The following is a 24,530-nucleotide window of genomic DNA, read 5'->3' as shown; positions in this document are numbered from 1 at the left end:
AAACATATTCCAAATTTATAATTTATAAGTAAATTGAATTTTCAATACAATTATTTACATAGACATAAAGCAAATGAAAGCGACAGTGGCAGCGAAAGCTTTGCGTAAACAAACCTGTGTAAGTTTTTTTAAAACCATTTTAGTTGTATAAACATTCCGTCCTCATATATGAAGTAACCTGTATACTACATAGGACGTAGGTGGATTTTGGCACATAGATGCATAAATAGAGCACGTATGTTTCTATTTCGATACCGGAGCGTTTTTTTGTGGATTACGTTATGTTTGGCTACTCTCTAATGACCTAATCCCATGTTTCATATCATACGTTGACAGACGTTCAGGAAGTCTTGTTATATAATTTGTTGATGTGTTTTTTTTTATTATGGATATATTTTTATGGCGCGCGGTGATAAAAGTGAATATAACATGCATAAGTTCCATACAAACAGTAACTCTAAACAGTATCTATTGAGGTAGATCACGTAGATATAGCAACAAATCCAAAGTGCGTCCTAAATTAAACTGTATAGTGCCGCGATTCCTGAAGTGGGTTTCATGGAACTTTTAGGTTACCAGGGTTCTGCGAAATTATTGTTCCTCGGATATAGTACCGAACTAGACTATCTCACTGGAGAAGATGTGATTACATATCCACTCAATTCTCAATTTCTACTTCGTGATCCAAACCATAAATAACATGAAACTATATTAAGTTATTATTTTTCATGTTTGCCCGTGTGGAACGTAATATTACATGTTAGATATAAATTATTGGATATCTAGGAATATCGGTTCCTCCCACAAGGTATTCGGAAAGTTTTGCCTTCAGGAGTTACGATAGGGAAAGGATCTTTTCAAGGACAGATACTGTAATCGGGATCCGTATTTTATTTAACAGTTTTATATTAATGCCTAGAAGGCGTAGGTTTTCTTTTCATCTTTGATTTTCGCTTTTCGGAGATTCTTTTCATCAAGTGATTTTGGTTTTTCATGTACTTAGGTTTATCTGAGAATGTAGATTAGGTATCATTGTCTCAATTTGTCTCTTATTTTGTAGTAGCTAGACTATTTATGAATTAATTAAAACCGACAAGACTTTAAACTTTTCTTTCATTAACAGTCGTGTGTTTGTTGGCCAATTCATTTGCATTTTGATTAAAACATTTAATTATTATACAAAAAGAACAACTACTTATAAACAACATTACATAATATAAGTACGTAATGATCTCTTGTTCGAAAATGAAAAATTATAAAATAGCTCCATAAATTGTAACAATTAACGAATAAAAAGTTTATATTGCTAGGTAGGTTTCTCTTAGGTTCAAGGTGTTCAAGGTTGTCTGTGACGTTTCTTTGTCCTAGAAGTACTAATTATACAGCGAACAAAATAAATTGGTGATTTACCTACCTACTTAATTAAAATTTTATTCAGCTGGTAACACACGCAATGATTTTATGAAAGCCATTTTGATTTAGCTTTCCACCGAACGGGAAGGATCTTAATCCATCACTCTTATTATTTATTTTTTAATTATATAAGCTCGTTTTTTACCACAATCTCACCTGATGGTAAGTGACGATGTGGTCTAGAGTGGATCACTATGTAGTATTATTTTTTATATTATGCCATCACTCATCACCACCGAATATGATAATAGGATCTCCATACTAATATGATAAAATACCAAAGTAACTCTTTCTGTCAGTCTCCTTTTCACGCCTTAACTGTTGGACGAATTTGGATGAAAATTGGAACATACATAGATAATAACCCAGGGACAGATATGAGTAGATTACTTATTTTCCAGAGACGTACCTACCTACTTAAGAGTCAATTCAGTCCAAGAGCTGGCGAATCGACCTCTTTCTGATAACACTAAAAACTTAATTACCGTTGCCATAAAGTCCAATCTTCTCCCAAGCAGATATGGGTTCAAAGCACCTCGAGACCGCGCAATTCATCATTGTTGAATAATATTGTATTTTATGAGAATAGTAACAAAGATAGGTAGATAGGTAGGGTTGATGGGGTTGGTAATTCACCTCACACTCCAGACGATAGAAAAAGAAGAGTAACAAAGATAATTTTTCAGGTTTTACCAGAAAGTGCTCATGTCGCCGCTGATCTTGGGCAGTGTTGACCCTTACCTAGAGTATTTTCCTGACATGAACTTACTGAGAGGGACAGCATAGAATTAGGAATAATGCGACAGTTCACATGACCGATGTCGCAGGCGGAAAGATTGTGCTACAACATTTTTTTATTATTGTCTATGTCACGTTTGAATTATATATTTATAGAAACGACAGACAGCTTACGTATATGGAGTCACTATAATTTAAATAATTAATTTGTCTTGGCTAAAAATAAACTATTGACATATAAGTAAGTTCGGGAAAGACTAGTTTAAAATTCATAAACTAAACTAAAAATAAAAGTACTTTGTTATTTTTCGACTTATTTAAAAGAAATTGTGTTATTATTCTTTGAAATTGTGTTAGGTTCATTTTCTTTTAAAGTCCGCAGCGATTGAGTTAGCAGCCTCTGCTTTTATTACATTATAAACCTTTTTTAGTCACGAACAATACGAATTTTATAAACCTGCCTATAAAAAGTGTTCAATTACAGCGCGTCTGGCTTTCTTTAGAAGTGACGGACTTAGAATTTATGCCTATAATGGTTTTTGCGTCGAATAATTAGTGCTGTAGTCAAGGCGGAGTTGTTAATGTTGTCATCCATGTGTGTCTGTCTGTTTGTTTGTCCGTCATTCACGGCAAAACGGAGCGACAGATTGACGTGATTTTTTAAGTGGAGATAGTTAATGTAATGGAGAGTGACAAAGGCCATTTTATGTCACATGAGAGGTGGAAGTTTGTATGGAGCATTCCGCAATTTTTAAAGTAGAGAGCTTAAAATTGGTGTGCGGACTATTTATTGTGACTAACAAAAAAATCCTGCATCATTTTTTTTTAAAGAGGGGGTGAAATTTTATATCGCTCTTTTCGCTGTTTTCAAGGTAGGAAGGTAAAAATTGGTACATTATGAAGGCCCCGAATTTAACGCAAGCGAATCCGCGGGCAAAAGCTAGCATATCGTAACCTCACGCCCATGATACCTAATCTACCTAATAACCGACTTCATCAACTCTCGAAATGATGAGGTGACCAGAGCTATTAGAAAATAAAGACATGTTTCAGCCACTTTTTGCGATGGATATTATGTGTTGGGCCGTTGACGGGACTTGAACCCGTTCTTGTCAAGTCGGGACGAGCGTTTTAACCATTACATCGCCGGGTCCTCATCTATATCGTCATTATGACAACGTAAGCCTATATCGTCCATGGTCGTATTGGTGGTATTTCAAATTTTATTGTTAAAACTATCAAGTAGCCTACTTCTAGAAGAAAACTAACATGGCACCCTAGCTGTGGGCGTAGTGGAAAGAAAATTATAAAAGAAAAACTTGTTACGCTCGAGGAGAAATTCAAAGGCAAACATTACGTCCTTCACAAAGTTAAAATAACAAAGTATTACATTATTATATTACATACATAATACATTATCCCATACATACATAAACTCACGGCCGTAATCCCTAATGGGGTGGGAGAGTCATAAGCTCAAAAAGGCAACATGCGGAAGCAAATGGAATTCCATAGTCTTTGCCCCCATCTCTACCCCAATGAGAAATAGGCGTGAGTTTATGTACGGTCACGAGTACACTTTGAAACCATGTCACATTAACTTTTTTGACAAATGAAACCGTAAGTCTCATTAAATGTCAAATATCATAGTGCGACAGGGTTCTAAAGTGGGTATATGATGATGCTCATCATTGTATGTATGCATGATGAACCGTATGGTGAGAGGTAACCTGGAACAGGGTATGAAAGCGGTGAAGGTTACACTACCGTTATTATACCGGTATGAAATCACAACTAACTTTTTATTACAGTACAGGACCTACCGATTTCCTATTAGCGTAGCGTAACCTTAACCGCTTGTATACCTTAACCGCTTATATACCTTAACCGCTTATATACCTTAACCGCTTATATACCTTAACCGCTTATATACCTTAACCGCTTATATACCTTAACCGCTTATATACCTTAACCGATTTCAAGCCCTGCCCGGGAAGATAAGCGGCTGAACGTTTTTTGTTTTTATTAGAAGCAATAGCAAATAGAAGATAGAGAATAGCAATATCGAATAACATCATCATCAATTTAAGAGCCACGCTCTTGTCGGTGCAGCATTTTCCATGCTACTTTTTTAGGGAAAAATAGGGCAGTGGTTGGCATTGGTGGTGGTGGGTATAGTTTGGTGGTGGGTATAGTTTGGTGGTGGGTAATATCGAATAGAAGGAGCTAAATATTGTATTTATTGTACTAAACGGTTATTCTATATTCTATGCATTCGTTGATAATGATAATCCTGTTCCCAGAAGTGGGCAATTAATGGACATTACTTATTTCTCAAGAAAACATCATTATAGTTTTTATATCCATCATAATCATAATTCAAGATCCATTGCAAACAACTTATAGCGCAAATATTAAAATGACATTGCATGGACTCGAACGACTTTAATACAAAGAAAAGAAAGCGAATGTATGAGCGGTAATGTTTCAATAAAACTGGCTTTCCTTGCATACCCACATACATAACGTAGGTATAGTTGTACAAACTATTGAGACAGGCAGAGCTATAAGTGAGAGCAAAAATATTATACACTAGTACCAGTTCACTATATTATAATATCATATCATCACGCCTATAAGGGGTCGATAGAGGTGTATAGTACATAATACACCCTCTCCTCGCCAGCTATATTCAAGTCGCATATACATACATACAAGTCGTATACTGTTTTAAGACAGTAGTTAATCAGAAACTTTACAAAAAAGGTTATTATAAAGTTAGTGATTATTTAGAAGATATGAATGCATGGGATTAACTGTCTGAGAACTGATATTAGGCAGCTAAATTACTCAATTGTATAAATATATTTTATGTTTTTTTTTAATGAACGTCTTTTCCCCGGCTATACAGGTTGTGAGAAGTTGCAGTAGTTTTAGACGGATGAGACGTTCGTTATGTAAAAATTGACGATTCAAAGTGTAACTATGTTACCTACTGAATAAAGATATTTTTGAATTTGAATATGATAGGGCGTGAGTGGAATGGAAAATGCTACACCGACAAGAGCGTGGCTCTTAAATTGATGATGATGAGGGCGTGAGTCTATTGCCATTAACTGGGCCCAAATCCTAAAAACTACATGATAGAAATTATCTATGATCTAAACATGAATTCAAACTCGATTTAGAGTCATAGCCGAGATTCGAACCCGTGACACTGCGCTACGATGTAACGAACGGGGCTATCATTGATTCTGTTTAGTATAATACAAATATAAATATGTTACAAATATGAGTATTAACAGCTAAGTGCCTACATCCTGACCGTGCAAAGAACTTGCTTTTCTTAATATTATGATTATTATTAGTACGTTATTACGTACATTACATTACGGGGATAGTTGACCTGGAGCTCGGTGGCGCAGCGGTGTACGCGCTCGGTCTGCGCTTGTTGAAGTTAAGCAACTTTCGCAAAGGCCGGTCATAGGATGGGTGACCACAAAAAAAGTTTTCATCTCGAGCTCCTCCGTGCTTCGGAAGGCACGTTAAGCCGTTGGTCCCGGCTGCATTAGCAGTCGTTAATAACCACCAATCCGCACTGGGCCCGCGTGGTGGATTAAGGCCCGATCTCCCTATCCATCCATAGGGAAGGCCCGTGCCCCAGCAGTGGGGACGTTAATGGGCTGGCGATGATGATGACATTACGGGGAAAGTTGTAGTTTCTCAATCTCGATAAATGTCAGTAATATTGCGACACATGTCGAAGTTTTAAATGTAATTTTGTATTAATGGCGCCACCCGCGCGGCCGGTCTGCGACGAATTACGCACGTTTCTGCGACTCGTTTCGACTCGATTATTAAATTATTATTGCTAACTATGGTATACAGCCACTTATGTATCCGCTTTATATTTATTTCTAGATTATGCACTCGTATGAGAGCGCATTCCTCTCAGAAAACGGTACTTTTCTTATAATTGTATTTTTATGTATCGCCGAAGTACCTACTAAAGCTCCATACTTACAATCAACTTATTGATTAATCTAAAGAACAATATTTCTTTAATCCGCTGAATGAGGACTTTGCAATAAGATTTTCTATAGAATTAAATTACTTCCATATAGTTTGGAGTCACACGAGACACCACATAAACACGAGATTTCGTAATGTTTTTTAAGTCTTAAAAACAAAGTACATTTTGTAAACCAATAATAAAACTTTCTCAACTATTTTCATCTGTCTGACGTCCATGTGAAGGCGGTTTATTCCTGACACATGACAAGTTTTTTTCACTTCACAGATATTAGATTCACTTCTACGCACTTAGCAAGGGTCCTACAATAGCTCACAATAGGCTAAATTGACTCGTGATGCATACTTGTCTATCATAGCAATCTGGCGCGCTGAGGGCTTGATTTATGAATAGCAGTTGCTGCCGTTTGAGGGCCTATTCAAGTGTCTATTTTGACTTACATACATACATAAACTCACGCCTATTTCCCACCAGGGTAGGTAGAGACTATAGAATTCCATTTGCTTCGATCCTGACACACTTCTCTTGCTTCCTCCACATTCATCAATCGCTTCATACACGCACGCCGGTTCAGAGTAGATCGTATTGAACCTTTTCTAAGGACATCTCCAATTTGATCATCGTAAGTCCTTCTCGGTCTTCCTCTGACAGCCCTACCATCAACTTTCGCTTTATATACCGCTTTTGCAATTCTATTATCCTTCATCCGCTCAACGTGTCCAAACCAACCTAACATTCCCTTCTCAATCCTAGTCACTATATCGTCTTTTACACCACATCTCTGTCTTATCACACTGTTTCTCACTCTATCACTCAACTTCACACCGCAGATGCTACGCAAAGACCTCATTTCTACGGCATTGATCCTACTTTCATGCTTCTTCTGCCATACCCAACATTCACTACCGTACTTCAGCGTAGGGACAAGCACTGCATCTGTGTCTATTTTGAGTATTCTGACTATCAATTTTTACTTCGTGTTGAGAATCTGGTAGCTTTCTTTTAGACTTTAGTTTTCGGGACCAGTTACAAAATGAGACTTGTCCTGATATTCACAACAATGAGGGACTTCCAGGCTACGTGCCTCAAAACCAATATAGATGGCGCTGTACAGATTTTCCTTCGTTTAACTTTTTAATTTCTGATACGTTTGCACGGTCTGTGACTGTGACTGGTATAATCGAGCCGTCTATGACCACATCGCAAAAGTCACACGTTCAAAGACAAAGCATTAAACCATTACTTTCTCTCTCCCTCAGTTGCGAGGGCTGCAAGGGCTTCTTCAAGCGGACGGTGCGGAAGGACCTAACGTACGCCTGTCGCGAGGAGCGCAACTGCATCATAGACAAGCGACAGAGGAATCGGTGCCAGTATTGTCGATATCAGAAATGCCTCGCCTGTGGTATGAAGCGCGAGGCAGTGCAGGAGGAAAGGCAGAGGGCCGCGCGAGGGGCCGAGGACGCTCACCCCAGCAGCTCCGTACAGGTGAGACATACATTACGTGGTCTTTTTTCTTGGTCTTAAGGTTATTAATGAGCCGCCAGAATCGATCCCAGACCTCTAGATAGTACGCCAGCCACTAGACTCCACATAGAATCTTATGCCAGAATTTACGAATACAAAAGTTTTAATTACTAAAGAAGGTTTCAAATTTTAATCACCTTGCGCAGTCTTACTTTTTTATTTACTTAATAAACTCTGGGTATATCAATCACTGCCCAATTTTGTTTTTAGTAAACAAAGGGAACCATAAAAAACCTAGGTCTTGTTTCAAGCTTGAATTTATCAATATCGTCTCACTTGTGTTCAAACGCGGTGACGCGTATTAAATTGATGTTTCGCGGAAAAATGTCCCGAAAATATTGGAGTAATATTTCTTTTTGTAGTAATATTGCCAATTCGCCCTTTCCATATTAGTCGTCTAAAACGAATACCATAATGGTTTTGTTATATACAGCAGAAAAACAACCTTGGTTTTTAAAAAATTGCCATCTACTTTGAATATTTTTGTGTATTTTTGAATTTGAATAAGACGAGGTAAATAGAAAAAAAATACTGATTGTCCTTATATTTTTGTTGAATTTTTTTCGTTTTGACATGATGCCCCGTAGGCCGTGACGTTAATATCGCAGCTTATCCCTAAAAATAAAAAGGAATCTTGATTTTTTCTGGAGAAATAAGTGGATCGGTTTCAAACCCAATGATTGCCGCGAATGTGTATACTTATTTAAAATTTTAATACAAACTTTAGATATTAAAATGTATAGAATCAGCAGCATAAATCACAGAAAGGGGTGCCACGGTTGTAGGTGATTTGAAGGTGTGCCATTACATTTTATAACTTGTAGTCATGCGAACAAAATAACAAGGTGTAACGCATAAATCGGCTTTATCGTACGCGGTATACTCACTTTAAGAGATCCCCTATATGAAAATAATAATTGCTGTTTTGTTATTCATAAAGTGTTATATGTATTTCTTGGAAACCGTGAATTATTACATGAATATATTAAATATACATATTCACTAGGATTTCCTTTATCGTGGATCTAAAGTTACACAAAGACACAAAGGCGCCCGGACATAAAGAAATGGTGGAAAAAGTTTCATAGTACAATCTTCCCCCGTCCTCTCTATGTGACCGAGCGAAATTTAAATAAGGAAGAGTTGTAGTGTATTGATATTGCTATCCTTGTCTCGGGCGTATACGTCATCTGAATACAGAGCAAGACAAACAGTCAATCAATGCAGGACGGTCTGCCAGTGCAGGGTGTAAAATATATTCGGACCGGAAGAGAAAAGCGGAAAGATGTACTTTAGAAGGTGGTGGTGGAAATAAAGTATATGTCTAACAGATAACCAAAGATAATAAATTGAGTCTCAATTATGATTCTACACCTCATACTGTAAGAAAAAGTCAAGGGGGTGTTATATTAAACAAAAATAATAATAATTATAACTGTTACTGTGTATGTTGTTAATATTACTTGAAAATGACGATAGAAGATACATAGTACAGAAGAAAAAGGGACTGGTAATCGAGAGGCATAAAATTTATGGAACACACGTTAATTATTATATGCAGACTTTTAAAAGCCCTCCCAAAATTTTATATTGGCCTATAAGTTGACAGCACACGTCAAACGGGTGGCATATCAGCGAGATGCCTCTTTTATTGGTTATTAATTCATTTTATAATTAACAATTGTCAATCATCCGTCCTTTTCTTTTCTTTCCTTTTCAGCGGATAAGAAAATGACGGATATAACTTAAAATTAGAAGGGGTGTGCAGAAATCGACGCCATTAATTTGACGTTAGATAATTAGGTATGTATGTATACCTATTCAAATCAAATATACTTTATTGCACACAACATACAAAACAAATTTACACAAATGGATGATAGATACAGTACAATTTGGCAGTCAGCCTGGATGAATATTAGATTTTTTAAAGTGCATCGCAATAGAAGTGTCTCCTGTGAATTATAAGTGACCTCCAAATGGTTATTCTTAGCCTCATGTTAGCACTTATTCGATCACGGTACTTGTAACTCGTGATTCACTCAAACGGATCTTTACTTAGTGACATTGGTCAGTTTAGGATGTTTATATTTCGTCACCAATCATACCTGTAGACTGCAAATTTGTTTGCTGTATTGAAAATAGGTAATTAAAGAAAATAATATAATACGATCAGCTGTTTGTCATCCCACGCGTGTCTCCTAAGGGATTGTTATCCTATTTTATTAACGCAATGACGCGATGTGCATGTAATCTGTCATGATCTGTAAAACCGAAACCCAAAGAGATTAGTAACATACCGCATCAGTAGCATACGTCGCTAACGTCGCTAAGGCCAGGTTTCGACTGACGTGGAGATGGGCGGAGAAGAGCGGAGATGTGCGGATTTGACCAATCACAGCGTTCGAGAGATTAAAACGAAGACGCTCTGTCACTCTCTCCCTCACGGGGATTGGTCGATTCCTGCACTCCGCACAGCTCCGCGTCAATGGAAACGCAACGTAACTGACGTAGGTATCTAAAATTTTTGGGGAATCTGATGTGCACCTTTTGTTATTGTCAATAAGACACAAATTATTTTCACAAAAATTGCAGATACGTCAGTTTGATAGAAATCATTCATTTACAGTACAGTTGCACCTATAAATGTATAGATAAGGAAAATAATTCAAAGAAATAAAATAAAAACTGCAGAAAAAAGGTTGAGGCTAGGGAAATCCCAAACAGAAACTGGGTACGCTTTATGTACCAATTGTTTTAAACCAAAGTTCAACTTAAAATCTTGAGCTAGAATAAATAATATCATGTAGGTAACTATAGTGATTTTCGCATGTTGGTACTTTTAATCATCTTCTACCGTGTGGGTTGTGACGTGGAAGACTAACGTCAGCAATCCTGGTGACAGGGTTATCATTGAACCGCATAGACCCTTCACATGGGACATGTAACGACTACGTACTTATATGAGCCATGTCACGAGTGGCTTCCGAAGCACGGGGTATGCTTAAATTATATTCCTATCTAATATATCGTCGTTGCCAATTTAAAAGCTTATGTGTCACCCTGACCATTTTTTTTTGTCAGGATCGAGTAGTATTTTTCTCCTAAAACATTCAGTACAAACTCTTGTGTACGTAAATATCAATTATCTTTTAATATTTAACACACAGTCATACAAAGAAAAATTCAGACGGTAAAATTGACCCGATTGCTCATAATAGATTTTTTTTAATTGGCAACGACGATATATAATTTCCCGACAGGTGTTTATTTAAGTAACAATATGCAATCGCAAACTTATCGTATTTTTGCTAATCAATTCATTGTACTGTCACTTTATCTGCCCTTTTTACCCTTGTATAAGTGTTGTGAAATCGTGGTGCAATTGTGTGATTAATAGTGAGAACAAAAACTATTATAAAAATAAATATATAAAAATAAATTACGATAAAAATCCTGTTTTCGATGACGTTATTCGATTTACTTCACTCCAAACATCTGTAATGAAAACCAACGTTAAATTATCTAAATTCTTTTTCTAGAATACTTGAAATATATCAAAAATAATGTACAAAAGTTGTCAAATAACTGACAATTTGTGGGTATACCGAAATTGGATAGATTACGGGCGGGTGAGATCTTGATATGCTATACATTTTTACCGTTTTACGCGCTAACTGCTTCATCTGATTCAGACCATGATTCTGAGTTGATATCGACGGAAAATTCCACTTGATATCAACTCAACTCAGTATTCGTTACGATATCACTAACACCCTGTATACATTGGCCTGAATAAGAGAAAATGCGTAATACGTTCTATTTTGTAGTTTAGTAAAGTCATTTTAGAGAATCCTTACGTGAAAAAATAATTGCTGTTTTGTTATTCATAAAGCATTATAGGAATTTCTTTCGAGCCGTGAATTATTACATGAATATATTGAACTAGTCGCGACTTCGTGACGCGACGAAGTTTCAACTTTGCCACCCCTTTTTGTGCTCTTAGGGGATGAAATTCGCAAAATCTTAGTGAACACCGTCCGCTCGTCCTAAAAGGAACCCCCATGCAACATTTGGGACTCCTAGCATTTGTATTTTCTGAGATTTCGTTATGAACGAGTCAGTCAGTTAGTGACCTTTGTACCTAGTGTAATACATTCTGTAATTTAATTTATGTATTTTAGAACAGTTTGCTAGTGCTCTTAATCGCGATAATAGGATGTAAGTCTATTGTGACGAAGATCATATCTCCGCAGGAGCTGTCGATCGAGCGGCTGATGGAGATGGAGTCGCTGGTGGCGGATCCCAGCGAGGAGTTCCAGTTCCTGCGCGTCGGCCCCGACAGCAACGTGCCGCCGCGATACCGCGCGCCCGTCTCCAGCCTCTGTCAGATCGGTAAGCTCATACTTACATTCAATATCGGGGCGTCGTCAGTGCGTTGCATTTAGGATACTTACTTTTATTATTATTTTTATGATTTTGGTTTGTTTTCTTTATTTTTGTTAATGATTTTTGATCTTGATTTTCTTTTCGTTTTGTTTTTGTTTCTTTTTTTCTGTGTATTTCCGTGTGGTTTCTGTCCTGTGATAAATGTAATGTACCTGTCTGTCTGTGTATGTGGTGTCCGAAAGTAATAAATGTTTCTTTCTTTCTTTCAATAAATAACACAAACTTATAGAGATCAGCTGTATACGGGTTTCCTGTCTGTGCCAGAAGCGCTTCGCATCGTCCTTCATTATGCGCACTGCTAGGGAGTGGAATTCTTTGCAGTCTTCTGCATTCCGAATGCATATAACCCGGGTGCTTTTGAAAGCCTTGAGGCTAGAGTGAACAGGCACCTTCTGGGCGAGCTCGCTCCATCTTAGGCGTCGTCAATGTGTTCGGGCAAGTCTGGGGCCAAGAGCAAACAAAAAAATAAAAAAGAAGATCGACAAGCAAACTAACTAACTAAACTGTTTAAATGAAGATTTATTATAAGATAAGTGATTATCTAGAAGCTATGAGTGCTTGGGATTAACTATCTAGGAATTGATATTAGGCAGGCAAATTACGTTGAATAACAATATTTTATTTTTAAAAGAACTCCTAGGGCCCTGTGCCGAGGTTTTTCTTGCAGCTTCTTTTCCCCGGCTATACAGGTTGTAAGAAGCTGCAGTAGTTTTAGGCGGATGAGACGTTCGTTATGTAAAAAATGACGATGCCAAGTGTAACTATGTTACCTACTGAATAACTATTTGAATTTGAGTATAACGTACGCTACAATACCTTAGATTAGAGCTGATTTCTTGTACCTATGTGGAGTTGAAACGAGAGCTTGAAGCGTTGGTTGTTTATTTATTTATTTAACCATTTATTGTACACAAGACAACACTGAAACACAATATGATAATAAGAAGAGAGATAAGAGGCGCAACATATTTCTAACAGAAATTACTGAAGATTATTGTTTTTTACTTTTTATTATTAATTATTAATTAGTAGGCCGGAGGGGAGGGCAAATAGCGTGTAAATGAATACATATTATTACATAGAAAATAGAAAAATGGAAAATGCATTAATGGAATGAATGTTTACTTGTCGAGGTACAGAAGAAGCGCAAAAAACGAGGGAAGTATACCTCATCTTATTGTACACTTTAGAACTCCATATCAAATAAGGTTGCTGATAATCTATACCTGAAATAAAATTATGTCTATTTCATTCATAATTTATCTGCTTACCAGGGATCGCGGGCGTGACTCGTGTATGTGGCAATAAAAATCTGGACTGTACTGGCTAAAAAAACATTCGCAGATTCAAAAACCAACCTAAATAAACAATGGACAAAGCGAAACAACTAACAAGGCAAATTGTAAAGTCCAACAAACCGACTCACACATAAATCCTTCACACATGATATGACTTGCATATCAGGTACCTACTTCCTCCAAGTCATTGCGGACTAGCTAGAAGTGCTCTTAGTTGAACGAGTAGCTTCCTGTCGTATACGATTGCATCTCACTAGGCCACCCTATTGTCCAATTTGGTTGTCATCATGTCATGCCATTGGTGCCCATTCTATAGACATAAAGTTCTGTTAATGTGTCTTAATTTAACAATTCTGTATCTCCCTTAAATTGCATACGGTTTATCATATTCATCCTATAACAGCCTCTGTAGTCTAGAAATTAGTGCGTTGGGCCTGAAGGTTCGATTTCCAATGGGTAAATTGTCGAAATTACTTTGTGTGACTGTCCTTTGATTAGGTAATTGTAGGCTGAAAAACCTGATTTTCCGAAAAAGTAAGATGATTCCGTGCGGAAGGCACGGTAAGATGTTGGTTTCGCTAAAACACCTCCACTGACTGAGACGGCTTCGCGCTCCGGTTGATTGAGGAAAGGCGAACCGGTGGGACTTTTATAAACTATTTATTAGGTTTCCGTGACTTTGTCCACGTAGACTTCGGTTATCGCGCGCGGCATGTCTTTTCCATCCGCTTTTCATCCCCTTAGGGGTGATTTCCAGGGTAATAGTCCTCTCTAGGTCTCAGTATATCTCCTTACCAAATGACATCTAAATCGGTTCAGCGTGAAATGGTAACAGACAGACAGAGTTACTTTCACGTTTGTAATGTTAGTGGGGATAACTTCAATACCAAGAGTGGCTGCAAATTATCTTCTAGGAGCTCGTGGAGCACCCCAAAAGGAATATGGGTGTGAATTGTAACAGCTTAGTTTGACTAATCATTCTAGTCGACTTCTATGGTAAAATACTCATACCCAAGGTGAACTGATAACTTAAAAATCAACAGCGTCCACTTAAGTTTAGAACATAGAAAGAAGACACACACCTACACGTAACTTAATGAATACTTAATAAAGTTAGCCACGAAATAGAAGAAAGAAGTTGGATAGACTCTAACCCTCATTTTGTATGAGAACCGATGTCACTGGACCCCACTCTCTTTTATAACTTCTGTAAACAGATAACTACGATAGCTCTACTGCCTCTCCAATTCCATAGGTACATTATCGGCAATTTATATTTTATGTGATAGGCTGCAATTTTGTTATATAAATACTGCTGCATACGAAAGTATTTTTTTGATAAATACCCGATCATACTAAGGTTTTTAGCTTTCCTGTGATAAGGAGGGATCTTCTATCCCGTCTTCTTCTATCGTGTGGGTTGTGAAGTGGATTACCAACCTCAGCAACCCTGGTGTCAGGATTATTATTATTATTGAGCCGCCAAAGGCCCCTGACATGACTCATGTAACGACTACGTACTTATATCAGTAAGTAGTAACCGGGACCAACGGCTTAACGTGCCTTCCGAAGCACGGATCATTTTACTTTTGGACAATCAGGTGATCGGCCTGTAATGTCCTAAACAATCTAGGGATTCGAACCCGGGGCCTCTGGATCGTGAGCGCAACACTCAACCACTGGACCACAGGCCGTTCTATCCCGTGAACTCTCATACATTACGCAGTCAATAGCTTTATTAAGTCAATAGATTAATTACAGACATTTCAAACCCAATACAACGAGCGGATAGATTTGTTAACAAATTATTATTACTGTTATTGATTCAATTAATTACATCGACCACAACTTTTTATTCATCACTAATTTAAGAGCCACGCTCTTGTCGGTGTAGCATTCTCCATGCTACTTTTTATGGAAAAATAGAGCAGTGGTTTCCCTCTTGCCTTCACTTAACTTGCCTTAACTTTTTATTACTATATCTATATTCCATGTAGTTCGACTGTCTGTGTGTACAATGTTCATTCATCTACCTATATAACGTGAACAATCCCGTAATCCCATACAGGATAGGCAGAGAGAGATACATGCAATCAGAATGTAACTTGCAGTTACTATTCATACGAAATCTAAAGATGGATTATGTCATATGATAAACCAGATGGTGACAGGTGAATGACGTGCCGTTCGTTCCCGTGAATATTCCCAATGTGGGAATGTTTCTTATTCAAATTGTTCTTGTACTCTGGTCTTATCTGCCTGAAGGTTAGAATAGAAGCTCTTTTCACATAAGTTTTGCACCTTTTTACTTCTGGCACATCACTGGACAGGTACGGTCACGAGCGTTAATATGTATACACTTTGGTACCATGTCACATTAACTTTTTTCACAAATTGAACTGTAAGTCTCACTATATGTCAAATATGTTAGTGCGACACAGTCCTAAAGTGGGTACATTATATTGCTCATGACTGTACCTATTGGTCTATCATGTGACGCTGTGCCGATGTTTTTCTTGCAGCTTTTCCCCGGCTATACAGGTTGTGAGAAGTGGTGTGTGCAGTAGTTTTAGGCGGATGAGACGTTCGTTATGTAAAAAATGACGATTCAAAGTGTAACTATGTTACCTACTGTATAAAGATATTTTTGAATTTGAATGGCAATATCACCATAACACGAAAGATGTCAAATTTGTGATCTGTATACGATGACGCATTTATCAAAAATATCATGCATGAAATAAAGAGAGAAAGGGGAATACAAAGTACATGGAACAAAGTAAAGAGAAGACGAATGTCGCGTATTGTAAACAGTAAACAAGTCTAATAGTCTGTGGATAGAAATCAATAGAAAATGTTACAACGACAAGAGCGTGGCGTAATTTAACGCGTCTGTTAGATACCTATTATACACTTTATCATATTATATTTATATTATAAAAGTCAAAGAGGCTGTAAATTATCTTTGTGACAGTCTTAGTAAGGATTATGGACATGATTTTATAGCATAAATGTAGTTCAAAGTTTGACGCAAGCGCAAGATACTCGAGGCGAATAACATACGAAAAATAAAACTAAATACACATTAATGTTTATATTATGTGAGGAATTCTTGTATGCATACATATGACCGGTTTATAATGACTGTTTTGTAAAAATATCTCCTTTGTTAGTCTCTTTTATGTCTGTTCGCTCGATTCGTAATAAATGTTATTGAATACTAGATTTTGCCCGCGGTTTCGCCGGAAATAAACTCGGGTTTTCGTGTGCGAATTTTCACTTTATCCGAGTTAAAAAAAAACTTCTGCAAATCGCCTTTTTAAAAGCGAAAGACTTTAACAGGTTTAGATCATCAAGTCAATTAAATCGTCCTGCTCTAGTTGTTTCATTGCTTTGCCGTGGGCTATGATACTTTAGTTGTAATAAATTAAAAAACAATAAACAAAGTATCTGCTATTAACAGTTTTTCATAACAATTTACGTCTCAAACGATTTTGTGTCATAGGTCAATAAATACCAGTAAAACTTAGTTGATACTACCTTATCTAACATACTAGATTATGGACGCTTTAATGTAAGCTTTTATATTATGATAAATAGTGTAACATACCTATCGGTAGAGCTGTCCTCGTCGATACCCTATATCTATTATACCTCCAACACACAAAAAATGGAATGTCGAATTAATGTATTCAGAATAATGGTTTGTTATTCACGCTTCTCAGAATTATCCGTACCTATACACATTTGACTGTGTTTGTGTATGATAAATTACATGATAAACATGATGCAAAAAATGTTTTTCTAAAGGGACTGGTAGCTGTTTACCATTGTGTACGTTTTCCTGTTACAGTATGTATCTTGGAAGCCGGTTTAATTTCTTTTTGTTGCATCACCATGTGATCAGTGACTATTCATGCTGAATGTGCGTCTTAAAAAGGCACGGACTACGCAATATACATTTATTTTATCGATGAATAACGTAGTCAATATACTTCACTATAGTATAGTCGCAGTAAATATACCTGTAGTATAGTGATTAAAGCTTGTTTTGCGTATCATTGTTTGGACAATTTTAACGTCTGATAATGTTTCTAGCGGACTGAACTTAATTTTGGCAGTTCTAAAAGTAGCGTTATCTTACTTTGCGCTAGGTGAAAGTGAAGGACGAAACTATTTTTATTAGAACTGAAAATGTTGATTTGAAATAAGATTAATCAATGCCCTTTTATACTTCTTTTTAAATAACCTAGTAACGTACTGATTGTGTTTAAAACAGAACACATTCAACTGCTTACCTTTCCGGAGTCGTAAAAACCGGCTAAGACATTGGTTTATTATATGGGCGATAGGCTGATCACCCGTCCACTCTTGCCACCATAGGATTCATCATATCCATCGTTAACAAAACCTGGAAACAGACACCCTAATTTAAAAATAAAATAAATAATAATAATTTCATAAATTTCTTTTTTTTCCTGATATAAAATTGTTGTAGTTTTTAGCTAGTGACATCTTATCAGAGATGTGCCGTTCCTGGGAATGTCCCCATAGTGGGAACGTTCCCGTTCTAAAAACTCTTTAATAGTAAGGACTTTGTCTGTTTTCTTTTTCAAATTGTTCCTGTATTCTGATCCTATCTGCCTAAAGGTTAGGTGATAGAGCTCTTTTAACTATCACTGTATCAGGGGGTTCAATCTATTCATCTAAAAAAGCAATATTGACATTTGAAATTAAGTGGTATTTAAAAGTAAGTGTGCAATGTGAACAAATGTCAAATATAGGCAATATTGCTTTTTTAGATGAATTGCTTCAATGTGGCGTTTTAATTTTTAACCCCCTGATGTGATTTTTTAAAAGATTTTCAGTAAAAGGCAACGAAATGGCATTCTATGTTTACGGCTGAGTCTTGTTGTGTCTATCTGAGTGTCTGACTAAATACATTATGTTTGTGTGTTCCAGGCAACAAGCAGATAGCCGCGCTGGTAGTGTGGGCGCGCGACATCCCGCACTTCGGGCAGCTGGAGTTAGAGGACCAGGTGCTGCTCATCAAGAGCTCCTGGAACGAGCTGCTGCTGTTCGCCATCGCCTGGCGCTCCATGGAGGTTCGTTGTATTATTTTACTACGTAACCACGTTAGGAGTCGGTTCCGGCGACTATTTACTTAAGTATATAGTCGTAAGGCTGCGTTTTACATTGACGCGGAGCTGTGTAGGAATCGACCAATCACCGTGAGGGAGAGAGTGACAGAGCGTCTTCGTTTTTCGCTCTCTCGAACGCTGTGATTGGTCAAATCCGCACATCTCCGCCCATCTCCGCGTCAGTGGAAACCCGGCCTTACATGAGTCATGTCACGGACTTCTGGCGGCTCCATAGTAACTCTTGTGTTGATACATAAATAAACTCTCGCCTATTTCTCACCGGGGTAAGCAGAGATAATGGATTCCATTTGCTTCGATTCTGACACTTTTCTTGCTTCCACCACATCCATCAATCGTTTCATACACACACACCGGTTTAGAGTAGATCGTTCTAAAACTTTTCTAAAAAACAACAAAAAGACTAGGCATGCACCACAGGCTTCGTCAAAAAATAATGTGTGTGTGTACATGTGTTCCCAAATTAAATTGTGTAACATTTTTGAATTTCAGTATCTTGAGGACGAACGCGAGAACATGGATGGATCAAGAAGTGTCGCGCCGCCACAGCTCATGTGTCTAATGCCAGGTATGAGTAAATAAATAAATAAATGATAATAAATGACATACAATAATAAAACCTATTTATTGGACAGCGAGTTATTTTATGTAACCTCAAACGCGCGTGTATATTTTGTTACACATTTATAATTTTGCTTTTGATGTTGTTTGTGTACGTAGTATACTTCACGCTTGTAATAAACATGGGATGAACGCTATGTATGAACACTATTCTTTTCTCTTATCACAAAAAGAGCCATGCATAGCATTCTCCATGCTACTTTTTTAGGGAAAAATAGGGCACTGGTTTCCCTCTTCTTTCTTCTCGCCTTTCGCCCCGCAGTACTCTGTGTCATGCGAGTGGGATGGTGCCCACAGAAGTCTATTTCAAAGCCATACCAGGACTCCTGTCTCTGTTAGGTTCCAGGTTACAGTCCCTGTGACTTGCCCCTTCAACCGTTGCGGTCTTCACTAGTATCCCTGGACAATGGTTCTACGTTATACCCCGTAGGTCTGGGTTCTTTTCTCTATGATTTTATTTTAAACTTATTTAACACATAACTGTACACATTTGTGGGATCGCTAATATTATTGTGCCTTTATGCGACGACTATAATGATTATTTGAAACGACATGGCTCCATTCATCACCCAGCTTCTAAGAAATACAATATTTTCTAACGTGTCTCGTCAAACGGTTGCTCTTGCTGCCAATTGGCATAAGAACATACGTAATCCTAATTTCTTTTCACTGGGCGCAGATAGCGTTGATTCGTCACACAATTTTCACATTTCTACATATTGTATTCTCTCAATTTATCCTTGGCCTGATGCCGAAGAGTGCGATGGGGCACACATGGCCGCAATGTACTTTTTGCTTTGATAAACGGCTTTTTTAAAGAATTATTTAAAGAAATATTTCGAGACTCCCCGGGGAGTGAATCGGTTGGCTTCTTGTCTTAAAAGAGAGCACTTTGCCAAATTCTAACACAAATTAATGCTACATTTTTTAATTTTAATGAAAAGATGAAACCATGTGTATATAAAACCTAAAAAAATGTTTTTGATCGTTTATAAATTTTGATAGTTATGAATGAAAACAACAACTGCATGATTTTACATCTGGTTCCCTTTCGTAACCTCCTTCTTTTTGTCTAGTTGTTTGATTGAGTTTCCACCAAAGGAGAACGAAATGCAGGGAAGGGCGCGTTAGCCTAGCGATGTTGGTCTATTCTTGTATATCTTCCCTCGTCTCTCTGCTTATGTAAAAATAACCACCGAAATGTTATTCAAATCATTAAAGGTGAATTTGAATTGGTATGTCCTCGCCATCTTCTGACATGATATTTTACAATGTATATTAGTAAAGTGTGAATGCTTCCTGAGTTGATGTGGTGCCGTTGTCAGGCATGACGCTGCACCGCAACTCCGCGCTGCAGGCGGGCGTAGGCCAGATCTTCGACCGCGTGCTGTCCGAGCTGTCCATGAAGATGCGCGCGCTGCGCATGGACCAGGCCGAGTACGTCGCGCTCAAGGCCATCGTGCTGCTCAACCCTGGTCAGTTTGTATTCACATTATGTTTTCGATAACTTATAAATGACGTCACGGGTTTTAGCTATTCGTTCACTTGTGCGAAATCAGAGCCAATGCAGGCCATTTGCGAATAACCAAATTGTTGAAACCCAGTTCTAATCAACCCTGAAGCTCTAATATTGCACAGGGGGACGCGCAGATTTGGGTTTCAATACTCTCAGACAACGCCCTGAGCCGAAGTTCGCGCGCAACTGGGTACCCTTAGGCTTATCTTAAATTTTGTCCCGGGTGAGAGCCCTCAACGCTCTCCATTTGCCCGGGAAAGTAGTTGATGCCATCTGCAGCAAATCTGCAATAAGCCACGTAAAGGCTGTAATTTACTCTGTTTATTCCTTTACAAGAGTAAAGGATCTATTTTGGCAGGAATCGAACGAGATCGAGGAGGGTATTTTGGTCGAGAAAACTTACGTTCCAATCGTAGCATTTAGAATATCCCTATTTTTTCAGAGTCGATATTTATAATCTCTATTTTTTTTTAAATTTCAGATGTGAAAGGCTTGAAAAATAAACAAGAAGTCGAAGTTCTACGAGAGAAGGTAAAATGCATATTTATTTCTGCGCTTTGCGACAATTCACTTAAGCTTTCGCATTCGTCCCTCAAACTGCGTGTGTCGCGTTTTCGTACGAATTAGATACATTGTCAATCGTATAAGTATGTATGCGTACGATAACGTATAAATCCGCATTCAAAGTGCAACTGGTCTTATCAAACATGTAACCGCTTCATTGTAAAAGGAAAACTAAAGATAATGCCAGGTTTACAATATAGTCCGCGGCACAAAGTCCACGGATTTTTCTGGAAGTCATAATAATTCTATGCAGAAAATGCGACCACCAGCGCTGCGGCCGCGGGCCTTTTTTTAGCGCGGACTATATTTGATTCCTGGCATTATTTCGCCTTGTGTAATTACGCGCGGTATAGATACCTTTAAAAATGTTTCACGGTGTTACAAAATACGTAATGCGTACATATTCGGAAACTTATGTAACATGTCTGCATTCCCAGATGTTCTCCTGCCTGGACGAGTACTGCCGACGGTCACGTCTCAACGAGGAAGGCAGGTTCGCCTCCCTGCTACTGCGGCTCCCAGCCCTCCGGTCCATCTCCCTCAAGAGCTTCGAGCACCTCTTCTTCTTCCACCTCGTCGCCGACGGCCACGTCACCGGGTATATACGGGAGGCACTGCGCAACCATACGCCGGCTATTGACGCCAATTCCATGATGTAAGGTGAGGCTGTTGGATGTGTTCGCTTGAGATTATCGAGTTTAGAGTAATGTCGTCTTTGGGTTTTATGGCTAGGTTCTTTTGTCCTTTAATGAAGTTCAAGAAAAAGGGTAATGTGAGTAAAATGTAGAAATGGATTTTATTAACTGGCCATGTTTGTTTATTTTAATTATTACATTGGTCGGCAAATAAATTGTAGTGTTGCCAATTGGGAAAAATATATATAGTTTTTGTATATAAAATTTTACTCTGTAGAAAGTAGGACATAAATGTAACCTTTTCCATATTGTTTTGAAGTAACTATGAAGCAAATACCATGGACTGAAAACCGCTGGTCGGTACAACCTCTGGTATCACTTCAAGTCGATAAACTTATCGATATTAAATAACAAACACGACAGTACTCTAAAACCATTGAAGAACAAAATACGAACACAGTTATATGCCTCAAGAAATGTGATTAATGAACTGACAAGATTTGGCCTATTTCGAACAAAGGAATGTCTGAAACAGTGCGCAAGCGTGGTGTACTATAGGGACGAGTTGCTTCGGGCAAAGTTATAAAAGCCTTTCAACTGCAAATTAAACCAAATCTCGCATATTACTATGATAGAAAGCTATTGGTGCCGCTGCAGAGACCAACTTAATTCTTGACAGTTCTAAAACTAGCTTCATCTCTGTCTTACACTTGTCGTAAGTGAAGGACGGTAATAGTTTTAGAGCTGTCAGACTAATAGTTTAGTCTGCCAGAAATGTCACCATTATTTACTTAAATGCTTGTATGGATATGAGATTCGGCTCAATTTGCAAGGAAATTTCGGGCCAGTTTTAAAAACGAACGATACAATTTGACATTAACTGTAGAAGCCTCGTAAGAGCTAAATATTAATAGTGAGGCTTATCGGAGGTAACGGTGCCCGTTACTACGTCGAATCTCCGATCATTTATTCTATGTTATATTCTGAAATTTTAGACGTTCTAGATGATATTTTTATTTGTCAAACAACTAGAGAAAATTGGTTATTTATTACTGTAAAACTATCCATTTGAGATGATTAGAAATGATCACAGTATTTGTCTTTATAAAGCTGTTATCGAATAAAAATATCGTCTGTAAACACTATGTAAGACGTAAGAAAAAAATGGCTCGCTACGAGTCTTTAGTGCCCCTGAGACGACTGCGAAAGGTGAAGACAATACAATGACGCTACAGCATAATACTACCCGGAATATAGTGTTTGACATGCATGTACTAATCTGCTACTGATCTGTAGGATAAGGACTATTGTTATACCGCTAATAAGAGGGTGTTGAGTGAGCTTGACAAGGTCATGTTTAGGCTGCACGCCCGCAAGATTTTTGTAGTAAATAAATATAATGTACTGATTGCAATAGTGCAACACACACGTCCTACAAAATGTAGGTCAAAAAAAAATGCGTGCGTTCGAACCCATCCGATTATCGGTAACAAATGGTACCTTCGGAAATGTATGTATTAACGCACACTACTCGCCGACAGTCGGCGCGTTCTCTCTGTCCACGACGTGCTGCACCCTCGATAGCCACAGACAAAAATGAAAGATGTGTGCGTTGAGTCGGTCACAAAATCGGTTATAAGAATCGGGGGAAAAATTGGCCCGATTATAGGTCCTACAAAAAGTCTGACGTAGGTGGGCAGCCTTACCGTTTTCTTTATTAGTATTATTTTGTTTCGTTTCGGTCTTATTTACATGTGGTTAGCGTATTGATATATAGTCCCAATGAGAAGTTATACCAGTAAAAGTTGTACATGTATGTCAATGGTGCGGTGTGCGCGTCGCGTGTGTATAAACGCGCAGTTATAACGCGTTCAACAGTTGTTAGGTAATGAAAATGGGGCCGCCTCTTTATTATTACGTAGTCTTAATAATATTAACGTAGTTAGTCGTTCATCTATTAGGGAATTCTATTCGTGTAGGTGTCCATAGCGAATTAATATAATGTTAGATTTTACGCATAATGTTAAAATTTACCAAATCTCTTCGAAGCACCTACTGCAGTTATAAATTTTAATGATATCGATGTATTTCAAGTGCCCTCTTGAAATTGTTACAAATTAAAAAGTAATTATTTTTTGACGTCAGAGAAATAAAAATATAAATAAATATTATATGGTCACATATAAAATGCTACAATTATGTATCAGGAACGTTTGTTGGTGCTTTTTACGCATTAAATAATGCATATCAAATATGCATGTAACTTTTGTTACTTGGAAATACCTTTATTTTCCAACTGTAATCATTATTTTAGTATATAAAAGTATAATTATGGAAAATGTAAATATACCTTGCATGTACAATGTATTCTATTACGTTCTGTAAAATTAAATTATATAAATAATATAATTGTGTACCTCACCGGTCGTGGGTGGCGGGATAGTGGAGTTAGGATGGCCTACGACTACCAATTGTTTCATGATCAAGTCAGGCCAGTTCATGCTAATACAGCACGGTTCGCATTTTGTGGTTCACTAACAAAATTAACCAGTATTAACGCAAAGACTTAAAAGTCCATTC

General features: G+C 37.6%; 1 protein-coding gene across 5 annotated transcripts in view; it reads left to right on the top strand.

The window, feature by feature from the left end:
• LOC126372762 (protein ultraspiracle homolog) overlaps window positions 1-23,333 on the top strand; it is a 44,041-nt gene extending 20,708 nt beyond the window's left edge. For 4 of the 5 annotated variants that reach the window (XM_050018966.1, XM_050018750.1, XM_050018829.1 and 1 more), the window contains 7 exons: window positions 7,444-7,669; window positions 11,950-12,103; window positions 18,418-18,560; window positions 19,107-19,182; window positions 20,561-20,710; window positions 21,233-21,282; window positions 21,753-23,333. In XM_050018966.1, the coding sequence (XP_049874923.1) occupies window positions 7,444-7,669; window positions 11,950-12,103; window positions 18,418-18,560; window positions 19,107-19,182; window positions 20,561-20,710; window positions 21,233-21,282; window positions 21,753-21,974 (1,021 nt within the window). In that variant the 3' untranslated portion in view covers window positions 21,975-23,333. The remainder of the gene's footprint in view (window positions 1-7,443; window positions 7,670-11,949; window positions 12,104-18,417; window positions 18,561-19,106; window positions 19,183-20,560; window positions 20,711-21,232; window positions 21,283-21,752) is intronic. The other variant, XM_050018894.1, reaches the window with a different exon arrangement.
• The last annotated feature ends 1,197 nt before the right edge of the window (window positions 23,334-24,530 follow it).

Source organism: Pectinophora gossypiella, chromosome 1 (genome assembly GCF_024362695.1).
Source record: "Pectinophora gossypiella chromosome 1, ilPecGoss1.1, whole genome shotgun sequence".
NCBI lineage: Eukaryota > Metazoa > Arthropoda > Insecta > Lepidoptera > Gelechiidae > Pectinophora > Pectinophora gossypiella.
The sequence above is the reverse complement of the archived record's forward strand: the minus strand, read 5'-3'. Positions and strand labels throughout refer to the sequence as shown.